Here is a 21,281-nt window from a genome sequence, read left to right as displayed (position 1 = left end):
CTTCTGTAAATGAACTGGAGAAGGAAATGACAAATCACTCTAGTATCTTTGCCAAACAAAAAACAACAGGATCACAAGGAGACATATATAGCTAATATGACCAAATAACAAAATATTCATATAATATAAAATATTTGTATCATACATATAAAATATATAACATGAATATATTGTATAATTATATTGTGCATATATTATACAAACTATATAAATATGATTGTAGTATATGATTACCTATGTTAACTTTATAGCATCATATATAGCAGTATATAATCATATATATTATATATGTTTATTTTCTCTATATTATGCAAAAGTCTCAGATAATGATAGTGTAAGACTGATCCATCACAATCTAGTTGAAAACAGATGGTTTATTATTAATTGACTCAATCAATCACCCTTACCCCAATTAATATAATTAATAGGGTGCTGTATTATGCTGAGGACACAGGTGAGAACTGTTTCTGTGATTGAATTATGGAATCAATCAATCTTATGTGTATACTGGATGCAGATAATTTTTAGACACCTCTATTGAATCAAACAATCAATCAAAGATATAAATTAGATGCAAATAACTTAATTAAATTTGAGTCAGTGGATAAAATTATACATCTCTAGTGCTAGGAATATAATTTTAATAAAAGTACTAGTAACTGTTTTGAGAGTCAAGCTTGAGGAATTCAAGGAAGCAAATACCAGCAGAGAATTGGGGTAAAGGGAATTACCTAGGACAGACTATTACAATTTCCCCCTCCCAATCGGCCAGTGGAAGACTTTGCAACTTATAACGACCAGAAGATTGAGGACTTCTTCTCAGTGGCAAAAAGGGTGTCCCAGAAATAGCAGTAGATAATGGGAACATCTGCAGCAGTAGCCTAAGGAATCCTACACATGCCTGAGGTGAATTTTATGAGAATTCCACAAAAGAAGAAAAAGGGTTCCAAACCATGAACTAAATGTGCTCTATCCTTTTGCTATTGTGTTTTACAAATTTGAGTCTACTTCTTCCTATACTTCATATGTATTTGTGAGATTCTGTATCCTAGACTTTTGGGGAAACTTTTTGTACTTCAGTACAATGCCCTTTTTTATACATTAATTAATGTAAGTTAGTTAATTGATATTATAGAAATGTCTGGCTAAATGATATTGTGGCTCACTATTATACTTAAATCTCTGAAGTTAACTTTTCTATAGGGTCTCAACCTGCCCATATGACAGGGAGCTGGAAATGAAGTCTGGAACTTGTATGTTAGAATCCAAAAGTAAAAGAGACTAGGCATTATTTGATTCAACCTTTATCTGAAACCTCCCCCCCATTTCCTCACTTCCCATCTGTCTCCATCCCCAATCTGTCCTACAAACTGCCAGCTTAATTTTTGTGATGCAGTCCTCTAATTGCTTCCCTTTTCAAAACTCCAGTGGTTTTCTATTAACAACTACTTAGCTTTGCATTTGAGATTCCCCACAATCCGAGTCCTACCTATGCCTTCCATTTACGTAGCTCTTACTCTTCCCTTCTCTCCTTCTCCATATTCTAAATTCCAAAGAGCTTCCCAGTATTTATTCTTACCTTTCCTGTCATGATATCTCTGTTTATATTATCCCCGATATTTGGAATGCATTTTTCCATCCCTGTTTCCATCTTGTGTAATCCTCAGTTTTCAAATGTCAACCCAGGATCCACTTCTCCATGAAGTCTTCCCTCATCAAGAAGCAATTTTTCTGTCTTCAAATATATCATGTCTTGCTTCCTCTTACTTATATCCTATTTTATTATTGTTGCTTGTCCTTTATTCTTGAAGGAGAAATTGATATCAGGGAGGTGATGCTATGACATGCAAGTGAGTTGGATTTGAGTGAAGGGGGATGTTCTGAGTCACTAACCTCACTTTTTAGAACCATCAGGGCCAGATATAGATGAAAATGAGTAGAGATGGTCCTAGATGCAGAGGGAGAACTTAATTTTTCAAAACTAGGTCTTTCCCAGATTACAGTTTGTTAATAGTTACATGTGTTTAAATATACATGCGATATCTATATATCATAAATATATACATAAATATGATATGTATATATACTAAATATATGTATATATGTGTATATGATGATCATGACGAAGATGACGATGTTTTTCCATTCTTGATGAAGGTGATGCTATGACAAGCAAGTGAACTTGTTTCAGTGAAGGGGGTGCTGTGCTAAGTTGACATTGACAGCCTCACTTTCTTTCCCAAGTCAACTGGGTTAAGTGGCCAGATATGAATCTGGATGACTGGAGATGGCCTTGGATGTAAGGCAACCAGGATTAAGTGATTTGCCCAAGGTTACACAGCTAGGAAGTATCAAGTGTCTGAGAACAGATTTGAACTCAGGTCCTCCTGACTCCAGGACTGGTGCTCTATTTACTTCACCATCTTACTGCCATATATATACATATATATATAAATATATATATATGTATATGCATATACATGCACATAAATGTGTATATATATATATATAAGTATATATGTGTATTTATGCACACATATGTATATACATATATTTGATGTTTGGGGACAGGTGGAATAGTGTTTCAAGTGAAAGGATTTAAAGTTAAAAAGACTCATCTTCCTGAATTTAAATTTAGTCTCAGACACTTACCTGCTGTATGACTCTGGTTAAATCACTTAAACCTGTTTGCCACAGTTTTCTCATCTGGAAATGGTAGAATACTCTAATATCTCTGACAAGGAAATTCCAAATGGATTAATAAAGAATTGGAGATAGCTGAAATGACTGAAAAATAGATAAGATTTATAGTCCAACTGTTATTTTTTAGATCATATTAAACATGGATATTATGAATTATTGTTTTTTTTACAAATCCCCCCCCATAGCCTTATTATAGAATTTCAGAATTGGAAGTAACCTCAGAGGTCATCTAGTTAAAAAAAATCCTTTCTGTGGTCAATTCCTCTTGAATGTGTCCAACTTGAATGCATACAGAATTGGGGATCCTCAGCTTCCTGAGGAAGAATAATCTATTTCTAAACAGGTTAAATTTTAGCAGATTTTTCTTTATTTTGAACTGGGATCAGTGTCACTAACTAAATCATACTCTTTTTTTTTTGCAAGGCAATGGGGTTAAGTGGCTTGCCCAAGGCCACACAGCTAGGTAATTATTAAATGTCTGAGGCTGGATTTGAACTCAGGTACTTCTGATTCCAGGGCTGGTGCTCTATCCACTGCACAACCTAGCTGCCCCAAATCATTCTCTTTATTCTATTTCTTGAGATTAAGCAGAATAAGTAGAATGCCATCTTCCCATCCTTAGTACCCCTCCCCTTCTTATACATCTCCTACCTCTTAATTTCTAGTTTTTTCAACCAAACATGTAATGACAGGGTTTCAAGGTCATTTGCCACCTAATCACCCTCAAGTTAATGTTTGTCCTTTATTTTCGAAGAAGACTATGACACCAGGGAGGTGATGCTATGACAAGCACAGGAATTCGATTTGAGTGAGTGAAGAGGGCCTGTGCCAAGACTCACTTTATCCTCTAGAGTCTTCAGATATGAGTCACGTTGACTGGAGATAGCCCTGGATGCAAGTCAATCAGGGCTAAGTGACTTACTCAAGGTCACTAGTTAGAGTCAAGTAGCTGAGACTGGATCTAAACTCCCATCCTCCTGACTTCAAGCTCAGTGCTCTATCCATTGCACCATCTAGCTCCAGCAAATGGAGGAGTTTTGAGTGGACAAGTTCACTTACCTTGGCAGAGTCCATTCCAAGGAGGTACACATTGATGATGAGGTTGACACATTGCCATAGCTAGCTCAGTATTTGGGAAGCTCTGAAACAAAGTGTGGGAGAGAAGAGGTATTAGATTGACTATCCAACTAATGGTCTACAGAGCCATTTGCTTGATCTTATTGCTATAGGCCTGTGAAATCTGGACAGTCTACCAGTGCCATGTCAGTAATTGAATCACTTCCATTTAAATTGTCTTAGGAAGATTCTGAAGATCACCTGCCAGGAGAAGGTAAAAGACATTGACATTCTTCTTTGAGTTAAACTGCCTAGCATTGCAACATTATGACAAAGAGTGCAACTACGATGGGCTAGTCATGTTGTTAGAAGAATTCCAGACATATACTTGCCAAAAAACCCCAACTATTTTATGGAGAACACACACAGGACAAGTGCTCACAAGGGAGTCAGAAGAAGGATACCGGGACACCCTGAAGATCACATTGAAGAACTCTAGAATTGATTGTACAATATTGTAGACAGTGGCACAGGACCACTTAGTGTACCTCTATCATTGAGGGTGCTACCCTCTATGAGGAAGGCAGAGTTGAAGCAGCTCAAAGAAAATGTGACCTCCATAAATTTAGAGTATCCACCCCAGATGTTCACATGGACTATTTGTGCCCAACTTGTGATCGAGTATTCCAAGCTTGTATTGGTCTAATCAGCCACAGTTGGACACACTGTAAATTTGTCTCAGACAATGATATCATTTTGGTCTTCTTCAATAACAAAGGACAAGAACCAATCAACCAAGCAACCAACCTTCTAGTTACTCTCTAGCTTGTCAATCCTTAAAATGTCATATCTGGGCCTAAATGCAATACCTGAATGGTGGTTTTATTAGGGAAGATTAAAATAAAATGCTTACCTTCCTCCTTCTGGATTTTATACTTCTTAATGTAGTCTAAGGTTATTTTTAACTTCGTTAGCTGCAATGTTACTGTCTTACCAATGGATATAATGTACTTTCAGGCCATTAAAATACTGACATAAATTCTATCTATTCTGTGTCTCCTTGAAATTTCTACTTGGATGATTGATTATTTTAATTCAACTGTAGGTAGGATTTTACATAATTATTATGATTATTTCAATCAATAATAATAATGACAACAATAACATTTTTATATGAAGTCATACATTTTTTTTTTATTTTTTGAGACAATTAGGATCAATTGATTTATCCAGGACCACAGAAATGATATGTGTCTGAGGTTGGATTTGAATTCTGGCTTGTCTGACTATGAAGCCAGTGTTCTATCCACTATACCACCTGGCTAACCTGTTGTCATATAATTTTAATATTAGAACAAAAAAAAATTCCATAGTGATTTAATGTTTTTTAAATTTATTTTTATTAAAGATATTATTTGAGTTTTACAATTTTCCCCCAATCTTGATTCCCTCCCCCCACCCCCACCCCACAGATAGCACTCTGTCAGTCTTTACTTTGTTTTCATGTTATACCTTGATCCAAATTAGGTGTGATGAGAGAGAAATCATATCCTTAAAGAGAACAGAATTCTCAGAGGTAACAAGATCAGACAATAATTATCTCTTTTTTTCTAAATTAAAGGGAATAGTCCTTGTACTTTGTTCAAACTCTACAGCTCCTTATCTGGATACAGATGGTACTATCCTTTGCAGACAGCCCAAAATTGTTGCCAATTGTTGCACTGATGGAATGAGCAAGTCCTTCAAGGTTGAACATCACTCCCATGTTGCTGTTAGGGTGTACAGTGTTTTTTCCTGGTTCTGCTCATCTCACTCAGCATCAGTTCATGCAAATCCCTCCAGGTTTCCCTGAAATCCCATCCCTTCTGGTTTCTAATAGAAAAATCGTGTTCCATGACATACATATACCACAGTTTGCTAAGCCATTCCCCAATTGAAGGACATTTACTGGATTTACAATTCTTTGCCACCACAAACAGGGCTGCTATAAATATTTTTGTACAAGTAATGTTTTTACCCTTTTCCCTCATCTCTTCAGGGTATAGACCCAGTAGTGGTATTGCTGGGTCAAAGGGTATGCACATTTTTGTTGCCCTTTGGGCATAGTTCCGAATAGCTCTCCGGATGGGTTGGATGAGTTCACAGCTCCACCAACAGTGTAATAGTGTCCCAGATTTCCCACATCCCTTCCAACAATGATCATTATCCTTCCTGGTCATACTGGCCAATCTGAGAGGTATGAGGTGGTACCTCAGAGAAGCTTTAATTTGCATTTCTCTAATAATTAATGATTTAGAGCATTTTTTCATATGGCTATGGATTGCTTTGATCTCCTCATCTGTAAATTGCCTTTGCATATCCTTTGACCATTTGTCAATTGGGGAATGGCTTTTTGTTTTAAAAATATGACTCAGTTCTCTGTATATTTTAGAAATGAGTCCTTTGTCAGAATCATTAGTTGTAAAGATTGTTTCCCAGTTTACTACATTTCTTTTGATCTTGATTACATTGGTTTTATCTGTGCAAAAGCTTTTTAATTTAATGTAATCGAAATCATCTTATTGGTTTTTCCTGATGTTCTCCAACTCTTCCTTAGTCATAAACTGTTCCCCTTTCCATAGATCTGACAGGTAGACAAGTCCTTGATCTTCAAATTTGCTTATAGTATTGTTTTTTATGTCTATATCCTATAACCATTTGGATCTTAGCTTGGTAAAGGGTGTGAGGTGTGGGTCTAATCTAAGTTTCTTCCATACTAACTTCCAATTATCCTAGCAGTTTTTATCAAAGAGGGAGTTTTTATTCCAATGGCCAGACTCTTTGGGTTTATCAAACAGCAGATTACTATAATCCTCTCCTGCTTTTACGCCTAGTCTATTCCATTGATCCACCACTCTATTTCTTAGCCAATACCAAACAGTTTTGATGACTGATGCTTTATAATATAATTTTAGATCAGGTAGTGCTAAGCCACCTTTGTTTGCACTTTTTTCATTAAGCTCCTGGCAATTCTTGACTTTTTATTTCTCCATATAAATTTACTTACAATTATTTCTAACTCATTAAAGTAATTTTTTGGAATTTTGATTGGTAGGGCACTAAAAAGATAGTCTAGTTTTGGTAGAATTGTCATTTTTATTATATTAGCTCTACCTATCCATGAGCAGTTGATATTTGCCCCGTTATTTAAATCTGATTTAATTTGTGTGAGAAGTGTTTTATAATTGTTTTCAAAAAGATTCTGAGTCTGTCTTGGCAAATAGACTCCCAAATATTTTACACTGTCTGAGGTTACTTTGAATGGGATTTCTCTTTCTAGCTCTTCCTGCTGTTTCTTGCTAGACATATATAGAAAAGTTGAGGATTTATGAGGGTTTATTTTATAACCTGAAACTTTGCTAAAATTGCTAATTGTTTCCAGTAGTTTTTTAGATGATTTCTTGGGATACTATAGGTAGACCATCATGTCATCTGCGAAGAGTGAGAGTTTTGTCTCTTCCTTCCCAATTCTAATTCCTTCAATTTCTTTTTCTTCTCTAATTGCTGATGCTAACATTTCTAATACAATATTGAATAGTAGTAGTGATAATGGGCACCCTTGTTTCACCCCTAATCTTACTGGGAATGCCTCTAGCCTCTCCACATTGAATATAATGCTTGTTGATGGTTTCAAGTAGATACTGCTAATTATTTTAAGGAATAGTCCATTTATTCCTACACTCTAGTGTTTTTAATAGGAATGGATGCTGTATTTTGTCAAAAGCTTTTTCAGCATCTATTGATATGATCATATGATTTCTGATAGGTTTGTTGTTGATGTAATTGAGTATACTAACAGTTTTTCTAATATTGAACCAACTCTGCATTCCTGGGATAAATCCTACTTGATCATAATGTATTATCCTAGTGATGACTTTTTGTAGTCATTTTGCTAAGATTTTATTTAGGATTTTTGCATCTATATTCATCAGGGAAATAGGTCTGTAATTTTCTTTCTCTGTTTTAACTCTTCCTGATTTAGGTAACAGTACCATATTGCTTTCATAGAAAGAGTTAGGCAGAGTTCCATCTTTCCCTATTTTTCCAATGAGTTTATATAGGATTGGAACCAATTGTTCCTTAAATGTTTGGTAGAATTCACTTGTGAATCCATCAGGCCCTGGAGATTTTTTTTAGGGAGTTCAATAATGGTTTGTTGAATTTCTTTTTCTGAGATAGGGTTGTTTAGGTATTTAATCTCTTCTTCATTTAACCTGGGCAACTTATATTTTTGTAAATATTCATCCATTTCACTTAGATTATCAAATTTATTGGCATAGAGTTGGGCAAAATAATTTCGAATTATTACTTTAATTTCCTCCTCATTGGTGGTGAGTTCACCTTTTTCATTTATAATACTAGCAATTTGGTTTTCTTCTTTCTTTTTTTTAATCAAATTGACCAGAGGTTTAACAATTTTATTGGTTTTTTCATAATACCAACTTTTGGTTTTATTTATTAATTCAATAGTTTTTTTGCTCTCGATTTTATTAATTTCTCCTTTAATTTTTAGAATTTCTAATTTGGTATTTGGGGATTTTTGGTTTGTTCTGTCTCTAATTTTTTTAGTTGCATGTTTAGTTCATTGATTTCCTCTTTCTGCAATTTATTCCTATAAGCATTTAGAGGTATAATATATCCCCTGAGAGTTGATTTGAATGAATCCCATAGGTTTTGGTATGTTGTTTCATTATTATCATTATCTAGGATAAAATGGTTAATTGTTTCTATTATTTGTTTTTTGGTCCACTCATTTTTTAAAATGAGGTTATTCAGTTTCCAATTTGTTCTGGGTCTATATCTCCTTGGCCCAGTATTGCATATGACTTTTATTGCATTGTGATCTGAGAAAGATGTATTCACTATTTCTGCCTTTCTGCAGTTGATCATTAGGTTTTTATGTCCTAGTACATGGTCAATTTTTGTATAAGTTCCATGTACTGCAGAGAAAAAGGTATATTCCTTTCTATCCCCATTCAGTTTCCTCCATAAGTCTACCATATCTAATTTTCCTAACAATCTATTTACCTCCCTAATTTCTTTCTTGTTTGTTTTATGATTCGATTTATCTAGATCTGATAGTGGGAGGTTGAGGTCTCCCACTAGTAGAGTTTTGCTGTCTATGTCTTCTTGTAATTCTTTCAGTTTCTCCTCTAAGAATTTGGGTGCTGTACCACTGGGTGCATATATATTCAATATTGAAATGACTTTATTGACTATGGTACCTTTTAGGAGGATAAAGTTTCCTTCCTTATCTCTTTTAATGCTATCTATTTTTGCTGCTGCTTTGTCTGAGATAAGGATTGCTACCCCTGCTTTTTTTTTACTTCAGCTGAAGCAAAATATATTTTGATCCAACCTTTTACCTTTACTCTATATGTATCTCTCTGCTTCAAATGAGTTTCTTGTAAGCAGCATATTGTAGGATTCTGATTTTTAATCCATTCTGCTATTTGCTTACGTTTTAAGGGAGAGTTCATCCCATTCACATTCAATGTTATAATTACTAATTCTTTATTGCCCTCTGTGCTATCTTCCCTCTGTTTGTAATTTCCCCTTCCCCCCTTTTATCCATATTTCCCAGTATTTTGTTTCTGAATACCACCCCCTTCAGTGTGTTTGCCCTCCTATATCACACCCTCCCCTTTCTTTCCCCTTTCCCTTTTTCCCTTTTCCCTTCCATTCCTTTTCTTATTTCCCCTTTGTTGCCCCCACTCCCCTTCCCTTTCTCCATCCCCCTTCTCCTTTTCCCCTTTTAATACTTGAAAGGTTAGATGTTTTATAAGTTAACTGAGTATGTGTAGGTTGACTTTAAGCCAAGTCTGATGAGAAGAAGATTCAGGTGTTTCTCCTCTGCTCCCTTATTCCCCTCTATTACCATAGGTTTTTTGGTACCTCTTAGTGTAATGAGATTTGTCTGATTCAATCCCTTCCCTCCTCCCATCTCTTTCCTGTCCCCCTTTTTAGGGAGGTAGTGTATTTTTTTAGATCATTCTATATAAGTCATATAAAATTCTGAGTGTCCCTTCCAGTTCAGTATATTCTATTGAATAGAGTCAAAATTCCTGAGAGTTATTAGAATCTTTCTCCCAAGTGGGGTTAAGGCCAGTTACATCTCATTAGATAGCAGTCTCATGGATAGATCATGGATGTCCATCATTTCTGGCTAGGTATATTCTCTCTGTTAGAGTTATATTTCTCAGGATTTATGAGAGTCTCCCCCCACCCCATGCTGGGATATAGCCAGTTTCAATTACTGGATTGAATTTTTTCCCTTTTACCCCCCCCCCCCTTTTTACCTTTTTATGTGTCTCTTGAACCTCCTGTTTGATGTCCAAATTTTCTGTTTAGCTCTGGTCTTTTCATCAGAAACTTTTGCAATTCTTCCATTTCGTTAAATGTCCATCTTTTTCCCTGGAAGAGAAGGCTCAGCTTTGCAGGAAAGTAGATTCTTGGCTGCATTCCAAGCTCCCATGCTCTTCAAAATATCTCGTTCCAGGCCCTTCAGTTCCTTAAAGTTGATGCAGCCAGGTCCTGTGTGATCCTTACTGTGGCTCCTTGATATTTAAATTGTTTCTTTCCGGCTGCTTGCAGGATTTTCTCTTTTATCTGATAGTTTTGGAGTTTAGCCACAACATTCCTTGGTGTTTTCATTTTAGGATCTTTTTCTGGTGGGGATTGATGTACTCTTTCAATAACTACTTTGCCCTCTGATTCCATGATATCAGGGCAGTTTTCCATCACTATATCCTGTAATATTAAGTCCAGCCTTTTTTTTCTCTTTAATGTTTTCAGGAAGTCCTATAATTTTCAGGTTGCCCCTCTTGATCTATTCTTGAGGTCAGTGGTTTTGTTGATGAGGTATTTTACATTTGCTTCTTTTTTTTCTATTTTTTGATTTTGTTTAACTGACTCTTCCTGTCTCATGGAGTCATTAGTTTCTGTAGACTCCATTCTTTTTTTGGGGGAGGAATTTTCTTCATTAACCTTTTGCAACTCCTTTTCCAATTGGTCAATTCTACTTTTGAAAGAGCTTTCCATTTGACCAATTGTGGTTTTGAGAGAATTAATTTCTTTTTGCATTTGCTCATTTGAGGATCTGAGAGATTTATTCTCCTCTGTGTTTGTCTAATTGTACTTTCTAAGGTTTTGTTTTCTTGTTGCAAGGTATTAATTGTCTCTCCCAAATTTTTCATCTCCTTCCTTATTTCTTCAAGGAAGTCTTTCTGTGCTGGAGACCAGATTGTATTCTCCTCAGAGGTTCCAGGTCTCTCTGAGTTGGGGTCTTTCCCTTCCAGGAATTTTTCTATGGATTCACCTTTCTGCTGACCCTTCTTCATTATGCTAAGACCTTGAGTTGGGTGGGGCTGGTTCACCTGGGCTTGGGATCGCCAAAGGCTTTACTGAGTGCAGTTTCTCTGGCTGGTCAGTAGGAGGTGCTGGTTGCTTTCTCTGGAGTGTCTGTGACCTTGGTTGAAAGGTCTTCTCCCTTTGCTTGAGGGAAGGAATTGGAGCTATTTAATTCTTTTGCCTTCAATCAGTGGTGGGCTTTACCCTGGCCTGAGGTCATTCCTCAGCTGGGCTGGTTCTTTTGCTCACACACCTGGGCCTGAGGCAGAAGTAGTTTGCAATTGTTTGTTTAGGAGGAGGCCTCAGTTCAATGGAGGCATGGACTCAGAGTTTCTTAGACTGGAGGAGCCCAGCGATGGTGTCCGCAGCTCTCCTGCACCAGACCTCTCCCTGCAGCCCCTTCCCCAAGCTCCAGGGAGACAGCACCAACACCAGTGCCTCTGCTTCCCCGCGGACCCAATCCCCTTTCGTCCAGCCCCACCGCTGATCCAGCAGGTCCGTCTCTCAGGCCCTCAGACTCCCGGTTCCAATTCAGGTGTTAATCTGGCTGATCCGGGGCTGATCCTCCTTCTGAGCTCAGACTCACCTGCCGGTACTCAGCCAAGGCTGCTGTGGGAGACAAATCTTGAGGTAGATGTTCTTTCATCTGGCTTTTCTTTCTGGGTTTTGTGGTTCGGATTTCTTTTAAGAGGTTTGTTTCATGTGATAGATGGGGAAGAGATCAGGAGATTTTAGAACTGTGCCTGTCTTCTCTCTGCCATCTTGGCCAGAAGTCCCTGATTTAATGTTTATAAAGCACCTTACAAATATAATTTATCTTCAGAACAACAAATATATTTTATTCTCACAACAATTCTTGAGGAAAGTGCTATTAATCTTCTTATTTATGAAAACTGATATTGAGAGAGGTTTAGGTCAAATAGCTGGTAAATGTCTTTGGAAGGATTCAATTTTAGGTCTTCCTGATACTTAGTTGAATGCTATAAACTTCTATATTATTTAGCAGCAGCTGCCTCAGATGGGGATTCTCTATGGATGGAGTGGCTCTTTTGCTTTTGTGATTCATTGTTTATTGAATCCATCTCTGATATATTGCTCAATCTCCCAAAAGAGAATCCTAAACAACCTGAAAAGTATAAACCAACTATCCCCATCAGAAAAACCTCAAGTATTTCCCCTGATTATGGTGTTCCATTGGTTGAATGAAGTATAGAACTTATCCAGAAATATGTTAACTATTGGAGAGTATAAATAGAGAATGGGCTGGGCTTGGAATCACAGATTAGAAGATTGTATTTGCATGTCATGGGACACTATAATATACAAAAATTAAAAATGTGGATCACACAGAGGGAAATATGTACATAAAATGGGAACTTAGAAGAAATACTAGCCAAAGAATTACCATAATACATGACTGGAAAAAAAAAGATGAGTAAATCATATAATAAAAATGAGGGAATTGTGGATAGATAGTTGGAGTAGGCCACCAGTGTCCTTGTGGTGAAAGGAGCATCATTTTGATAGCTGAGAGGAGGATGGACTGGAGTGGAAAGAGACATATGAAAGATCAAGTAATAGGCTAATGCAAAAGTCCAGGCAAAATGTGTGCCTGGATGCCTGCAGTGTCAGAGGAGGGAAGGGGACATTATTGAGAGGTGTTAGGAAGACAGAATTGACGGCTCTTGATAATTAATTAGATATGGAGGAGACATTGAGGATATTTTGCAAGTGTGGGTGACTGGAAACATGTTGGTACACTCAACAGACTAAGATAGTTAGGAATTAATGAGGGATTTCCAGGAGGAAACATGAGTTCAGTTTTGGACAGATGTTTATGAGACATTCAGTTAAAGATGTTTAATAGGGAGATGTGAAACTGAAGGTAGTGAGATTAAGGTTTGTTTTATAGATTTGAGAGTCAGCTATATAGAGATGACAATTGAAACCATAGGACTTGCTTCTTGATCTTCTGTTCTTTCAGAAAAAATTACTGTTTTTTTCTAGTTGTATAGAGTAGCCATTTAGTAGTGTGATATGACATGAAATAAGAAAATGGATTTTGTAATATGGTAATCTTTATTATACTGGTACCACCCAACCCAAATAATTATTTAAATCTACTTTGGTAAAAAATACTTTGTAGTTATATTCATCATGAATGCTTTGGCAGATGGACTCCCACATTTTTTAATGCACTCTAGAGTTCTTTTCTATGGTATTTCACTTTCAATCTATTCCTTCTGAATTTTGATAATATATATAGAAAGGCAGATGACTTGTGTTTTAAGAATCTTTGATTTTATTGGTATAGAAACACCCTCTATTAGAAAAGTTTTCAACGTTTATTAATTGATTAACTTAGAATATGGTTTTTAACAGTTGCTAAAGAATTTGTTACCTTGCAGCTAATCTCCAAACTTAGCTTGACTGGTCTTTGAATTGTGGATGTAAAATTGACCTCTCACTGGATTTATATTTGAAGTTGTCAGAGTTTGTGTTACTTTGTCATAAACTAGAAGAATTCAGTGGTCATGTCTGCATCATGGAGTTACAAGAGAGAAGGACATTAAAAATCTCTGTCTTTGTATTTGTTTTTATTTTTCTTTATGTGTGTCTATGTCTATTTTCTCCTCTCTCTTCAAAAAATGTTTTTCATATGGGTGGGAAAGGAGAGTATATATATCCCTTCCAAATCATGGTGGTTAGGGGGATGTCTCTCCCATGATCTGGAAGAGAAGTCTGAATTATTATGGTATTAAAGGATAAAACATGTTGACTTTAAACAGTACTATACAAATATTTTTATGCATTTCTTATTTCCTAAACTTTTTTGTTTTGTTTGTTTTTTTTGTTGTCTGCTTGTCTTTACCAGTTATTTGTGACTTCCAAAAAACTCTTCCCAAATTCCCATTTAATTTCTTATGCCAACTTTTGATATATCCAAACTATGATGGTGAAAGTTGTGATGTGGAAGGGATAACTGTAATTTAATTTAATGAAATAACCAAACATCTGATCAATAATGTTAATTTGTTGAAAGGTCAACATTCTCATATTGTCTTTTTTTGAAGATGGAAAGAGAACTAAGTAAAGATTTTGGATTTCAAGGGAGCTACACAGAGGAGAATAAAGAAGAGATGTTTTAACTATAAACCATCCTAAAAGGATACAAAGGAAACTTTTTGTTTTAATGTCTGTTGGATATTTTTTCAGTGGAAGCATAACAAATAAGCAGGGATGATTGTTAACATTTTTATCAAGTTTTTAAATTTGCAAATTTGCAAATTTAATACGAAAACTCCTTTGACCCTCAAAGTAACCCTATGAGATGGCATAAAGAATATTAAATCCATTTTCTTTATGAGGTAACTGAGGTTCAGAGTACTTTATTTCAGTTGTGAAATAGGAGACCTTCCTTGTCTTTGTAACTTCAAATCCACAGTCTATCTACTATGATGTACATATTTGCATTTTTTCTTAACTTTTTCAAAGCCTTTCCATATTCATTATGTCATTTTGACCCTTACAACAATCCTGCAAGGTAGGAAGAATGGTTTGCAGATGTGAAAATTCTCAGGTATTATATAGGGGTTAAATGATTTGTCCAGGGTTACAGAATTAGCATGTGACTGAACCCTCAATACCCCTGATTCAATGTTCAGTGTTCTTTCCACCCCACCAGACTGTCTAATAAATCCATAGAAAATGTTCATCATAATGAGTTAAGTCATAGCTTAAATATTGCTCTTTTTAGTGCCCTCCTGTCTTTCCTATTTTGAATCAAGCTCAGAAATCTCCTTAGTAACCTAAATGAATATATAGACAGGAAATGTGTTTCTATTGGTACCAGACATTTGATTCACATGCAAATCTGAACCATTGCCTTCTGTTGAATGAAATAGACTGGATCTGTGTAAGATAGAATTATCTTTGACCTTGGATAGTTTCTCTCTCATTCAAAAGATCAGAAGCTGTCTTTTAAGAGCAAAAGGAAATTCTCTGGTTTGAAAAGTTGCATTCTCTGCCTTTGTATCCTCTAGGGCATATCACTCTGTCTTCTAGATACTAGGTGCATAATAGATGCTTTTTGAATTATATTAAATGAATCTAAGCTATAGAATTCAGAACAAATAAATCACTCAAACAGTTCTCAATGTATTTACTTTCTTGAGTAAAACAGTTTGAGATCCTCTTACACAGAGTGGTCCTCTGTAAATTCTGCAGCAATCTGTTTCCAAGTGATGAAAATTGTGCCATAGTCCTCTGTTCCATGACCATTCTTTCCCGTTTTCCTGGAAGCCATGAATCTATCAGTCTCAAGTGTGAAGGCTTTTTTTCTTTGCCATTGTGAACCAAAGAACATAAATTCTATTATATCATAGTTTGAAGCAGGTTCAGATTATGTATTACCATACTGTGTTAATGGCATAAACACATGCTGAAGGGGCTAGGGGTGTAGGAGCTTTAAGCCAAGGGCCTTGTGTAAACAAGGAAAAGAAAGAAGATGGAAATAGTGTAGTGGTGAACATGAAGAGCAACACATTCATTTAAATTGCAAGTCCAAAAGAGGGTAGAGGATTGGAATAGAGCAAAGGGGAAATTGGTGATGCTCAGCTCAGTTTTTCTCAACAACCTGATTACTTGTATGAAAGCTGATTTTATAGGACTAGAGGACTCAGAGAATTGGTAATAAGATGCATATCTTTTCATCTGTAAGTCAGTGATTTTAAATACCCCAAGTCATTATAGTTGATGGCTGTTTCGTGATCTGAACCAAATGGGTCCCAGTCCAGCCTTTCTTAGATGAGAATAGAGCTGATGAATAATGTGAATGGACAGCCTCCTTGGCCAAGTCATTATGGGTATGGTCATTAGAGAAACTGAGAAGTAGTCAGGCAGGGAGAGTGCCCGATGCCAGACAGGACCATGCTGGCAGAGTTGTCTGAGGTATCTTCTCTCCTCATAACTACATGCTTTGTTGGGACTTAGACTGACAGAAATGGGAACCCAGACCTCAGAGGTGCCTGTTTAGCATTTTGCATGAATATACTTGTAGTCAAAGTAGACTAAAGTTATTTAAAATAATTCTTTTAGATTTAAAGCACATATTGGAACAGATAGCTTCTCCATGAGAGGTACACACATACTCAAAGCTCCCTGTCGTCTCCCAGTAGAAATTTTGTTTTTTGGTTTTATCAACAAAAATAGGTGTTTGAGAAATGACAACTTAGTATCTCTTAAAATTGATTAGGTTAGTTTATTTCCATTGAGTGGAAACTATAGCCTGATCATAGGCATTTAACACAAAACCTGATGCTGTTGTTGTTATTCAGCCATTCAGGTGTGATGACTCTTTATGATCCAGTGGACCACACCACACCAATACTGTCTATAGACTTTTCTTGGCAAAGACACTGGAGAGGTTAACCATTTTCTTCTCTACTGCATTAAGATAAACAGAGTTAAGTGATTTACCCAGGGTCACACAGTTAGTGAATATCTGAGATTGATTTGAACTCTTCCAGGCCTAGCATTCTTATCTACTACACCACAAAGTTCCCTCCATTAGGTGTTTAATAAACATTGGTTTACTGTCTTATTTTGTGTAAAAATAAAATAAATATTCTTCAGTACATCAAATTGAAGTTTAACTGCTCTTTTTAGTATTGATGGGTAGGGAAACTCCTCAAAGGACTAAGGTAATTGAAGAGCTATCTTTTTAAGGTTCCACTTGAAGTTCTTCAAAGGCCATGACTAAATCTTTTGCCCCTTTGTGACATAAGATCCCAGAAGATTATGTTTGAAGGAAGTGGAGAGCACCTTTTTTATTTTACAGACTTTCCCTGCTTTTCTCTGTTGCTTCTGGATCTACATTTGCTTATTTTTTTTATAGTTTGTTGGCTCTGCCAGAACAAATGTTCCACCAGTAGCATTTTTTGAGAGGTCAAGGTCACTCCTATCTCAAAGTACAATGGAACATTGGAGTTGAACTTTAGTAAAGAATTTATCTCTGTATAGCATGTAAAACTGCAAAAGCATGAATCATGTCTGATTGCATTCAGGAAACCCAATTCAGAAACCAATCAATTAGTAAATATTTATCAATGAATTTTAATCAATTTAATTAAAATTCAATTAATTAATCTAATTTTAAAATCATGTAATTTATTCAAAAATTATTTAATTCACTTTATTTTAATTCATTAAATTAAATTTATTAAAAATTTAATTAATGAGAGATAATTGTTCACATGTATATATTATTTTAAAGTTTTCCAATTATTAATTTATTTGATTGTCTCAACAACCCTTTGAGGTAGATATCATTATTGCCCCTATTTTACAGTAAAAAAAATCACACAGAAATTAAGTGACATTCTCTGGCTCACACACAGCTAGTAACATATCTGAGTTGGGATTTGAACTCAAGTCTTCATGACTTCATATCTTCTACTCTATTCACTGAGTCACTTAACTGCCTTACTTACTATGTGTCATCCTCTGGCCTGAGACCTGAGGATATAAAGAAAAGTTAAAAACAGCCACTATTGATCTCTCCCCTTTCCAGTTGCCTAGAAAAGTCGGATCTGAACGAGGCTGTGGCTTTTGTTGTCCAGGCGGGAGGAAGAAGTGTCTTGGTACCTGAGCCTGCATCCTAGAAGCCCTGGTGGGGAGCCCACAGCACCTGGAAGGGCCAGCGCCCTGTAGCAATGTCTTACGTTCTTGGTGGAACCTCACCCCAGATGTCCAGCAATGATTCTCAGCAGTCTGAAGTAGAAGATAGCAGCGCTTATTCCAACTATTCCAGTGAGACCTTTGAGAGCTTCACAGAGGAGGAGGGAAAGAAGGAGGTGGTAGAAACAGAAGAAGAATGTCTGCTGACTGAGGGGAAACCCTCTGATTCCTTGGTCTCTTCGGAAGTATCCCAGAATAGATCTGGTGCCTCTGGAAGTCATCCTGGGAGCAAGAAGCTGATTCCAAGCTTAAAGGATGAAGATGAATCTACAAACCTACTTGACTCTGCTGCTTTGGAAGAGAAATTGAGTCAAAGGTGGATCCAGCTTCTCAAGACCAAAGAAAATCACACTGGACAGTGCCAGGTAGACCCCACATCCCAAGCAGTTGTGGAGGCATCAAGGAGTGAACTAGATGCTCTGCAGGCTTTTTGCTCCACTAAGATAAAGGTGATTCATCATCAGCTAAAGCCTCAGGAGATAAATGGCAGCAGCCAACAGAAGAGGCAGCAAGGACTGGATGCAGAGAAGCCAGCGACAGATGAGGGGAATAACTGTGTTGTTCCTCGTTCGCTCATGAACAGAATCTCTCACCAAAACCTGAGGGCCTCAGTTGACAAAGGGTTAGCAGTTAAAGAGCACCAATGTTCCTGGTGCCCAGAGTGTTCTAAGAAAAGGGGAGAGCTGTCTCAGATCACCTTTCTGCGCCAGAAAAAGACCTTCTTAGAGTCTGCTCTACTCAGAGAAAAAATGGAGGAGCAGTGCCATACCAAAGACTTTCTCAGCTTCATTGGAGAAATGCACTCAAGCCTTCCCAAGCTTTCCAATGCCCCAGAGACCATCTGGAAAAGATTAAATGCTCGAGGTCATGTTGGGTAGAATGGGGTTCAGCTCGAGTAGGAGGCTGACTTGAAATATCAGGCCCTCTTATCTCCATCTTCTAAAGCCCTACCTAAAGGCCCTGTGATGCTTCCAGCTGTTTATAATAACATGGTTAATAAACAAGTGTTTCTGTCAAAAAAAACCCCAGCCACTATTATCAAGAACCCATAGTATAATGGGAAGAATTCACATATATAAAATAGGTATGTGTGTGGATATGATGATGATGATGATGTTTGTCCTTCATTCTCAAAGAAGACATCAGGGAGATGATTCCATGACAAGTACATGAATTAGATTTGAGTGAGGGGGTGCTGTACTCAGTCACCAGCCTCATTTTCTCATAATATATATAATATATATATAATACATAATATATATGTAATATATGATTCATATATTATATATATATGTGTGTATGTGTGTGTGTGTATAACTTTATAGAAATAAGCCAACAAATATTTTTAACGTAACCTTAGAAGGGAAAACTCTAGCAACTGGGGAGATTAATGAAGTTTCTATAACTGTGCAGAAGTTGACATTTGAGTTGCGTCTTGAAGGAAGTCTAAAATTCTGAGAGATCCCATCTATGATTTTACATCATTCCCAGTCTGAGGGACAGATAATACAAAGGCATGTAGAGGAAGGAGGTGGAGTGCCTCATGGAAAGAGCATCAAGGAAGCTAATATGGTTGCATTTTAGAATGCTTAAAGAGGAGTGAAAGGTAAAAAAAAAGACTAGCAAAATATGCAAATGATTTCACTTTTTCCATATGAGTTTAGTTAAGATACAGTATTCCTTGGTTCTATGGAACTAAAAATAGCTGGTGCTTGGATGTTTCATGTGCAATCATCTTTTTTTTATACTATGTTATAGAAATGTTCATTCTATTCCATAAATTAAAAAAATAAAAAATATATAATAAAATTGTGCTTGGACAAGAAAGGAAAGAATTGTTTGAATGAACAGTTAGGGATCACAAGTTGTTTGGGAGGAAGAACGGGAGGGATGGAAGGAAATATTTGGGGACACTCTTATGGGTCATATATGTCTTTGCTCTTGAGAGTCAGCCTATTTGAATATTCTCACCCATCTTCTCTATTTCTTTAATTTTAATCCATCCATCAAGGTTCAGTTCAAGCCTTACCTCTTCTTTGCATCCTTTTCTGATTGGTCTTATAGAATACAAGAGCTTTAAAGGACCTTAGACATCCTCCAATCTGACCCTGAATAAATTGGGACCAAGGGAAATGAAATTATTTTGCCCAAATGACTGCATGCACTGCAGGAAAGATCTCTACATTAATTTAAAATCTCCTAGAATGCTTAGTACAATTCTGGGCTCCTAGTCTATACTCAGGACAAAATTGAATAATTAATTAACATTCATTTCAAAATACAAGAGAATTCAACTCAGTTGCTAATAAGATTTGCAATTATATGAACTTATGCCTTTATAAATCATGAACAGCTTTCAGCTTGCCTATTCTGCTTTTTTAAAGTAGCTGTCACTATCTGTGATTCTTATGGCTCTTCTCCATCTGTTGAAGCTATGGTGGTTGCCTTTCCTGAAGGCATCATTTTAATCAAGTCACCTTAACTCCAGGAGCTGGGTGGAGAGGTGGCCTAACAATCACCAAATAACTAAACTATATTGATTTATGTGACAAAAGACTAAAAATGGCATTTTACTGTTTTTTTTAAAAAGATCTTTTCTTAAGCTTGTCCATACATGGTAGTAAAAAATGTAGTTTCAATTTAAATTTAGATGCAAGACAGGGAACTAAGAATAGAATTTGGAAAGTAAATTCTTGGCTGGGAATATAGTTGCTAAAAGTCCTTAGATACAATTTTTATCTTGAGTAAGTGCTTTGCTTTCTGTAGAATTATTTCTGCATAGCATATTTCTTTCTACTTTTGCAGAGCTTAGAACCCCAACTTCTACTTTTTAAAACCATCTAAGAACAAAGGATCCTCCAGAGAGCTATTTCATTATTTTGATGTATGAATTCCTATAAACATTGAATTTAGAAATATGAGGATGAAAGGCATTTCATTCATAATATGCTTTAGAGCCCCAATTCATGGCAAACATTTGATGGCAGTGTTAGAACAATAAAATCTAGTCTTTGCATAGCACTTTAAAATTTGAAAAGTGAATTAAAAATATCATTTCATTTGATCCTCGCCAGAACCCTGGAAGGTAGGCATTATTATTTTTGCAGATAATGAAACTGAAGTACAGAGAAGTTAGGTGATTGGCACAGATATGTGTATATATATATATATATATATATATATATATATATATATATATATATGCATACATATACATGTGTAATTGTAATAATATACCGTACTGGAATAGCATTATTATTAAAGAGGAGTGAAAGGTAAAAAAAGACTAGCAAAATAGCATTATTCCAGTGGATGTGCCCAATCATTCTCCTGGTTCTTTATTGTTCCAATGACTTGACACTTTCTTCTTGCATTGATATTCTCTTTCTCCATAG

The 21,281-nt window shown here is 36.2% G+C and overlaps 2 protein-coding genes across 2 annotated transcripts in view; both read left to right on the top strand.

Moving 5' to 3' along the window:
* The window catches only part of LOC141508419 (uncharacterized protein C8orf48-like), an 86,056-nt gene extending 65,029 nt beyond the window's left edge, over positions 1-21,027 (top strand). Inside the window, exon 2 of the mRNA XM_074217017.1 lies at positions 17,720-21,027. Coding sequence (XP_074073118.1) covers positions 17,862-18,764 — 903 coding nt within the window. The 5' untranslated portion in view covers positions 17,720-17,861 and the 3' untranslated portion in view covers positions 18,765-21,027. The remainder of the gene's footprint in view (positions 1-17,719) is intronic.
* Positions 1-21,281, top strand: part of LOC141508420 (disks large homolog 2) — a 2,787,507-nt gene that overhangs the window by 298,956 nt on the left and 2,467,270 nt on the right. The gene's annotated exons all lie outside the window — the stretch shown is intronic.

Source organism: Macrotis lagotis, chromosome 1 (genome assembly GCF_037893015.1).
Source record: "Macrotis lagotis isolate mMagLag1 chromosome 1, bilby.v1.9.chrom.fasta, whole genome shotgun sequence".
Taxonomy (NCBI): domain Eukaryota; kingdom Metazoa; phylum Chordata; class Mammalia; order Peramelemorphia; family Peramelidae; genus Macrotis; species Macrotis lagotis.
Note: the sequence above shows the minus strand (reverse complement) of the source record. Positions and strands in the feature narration are given on the sequence as shown.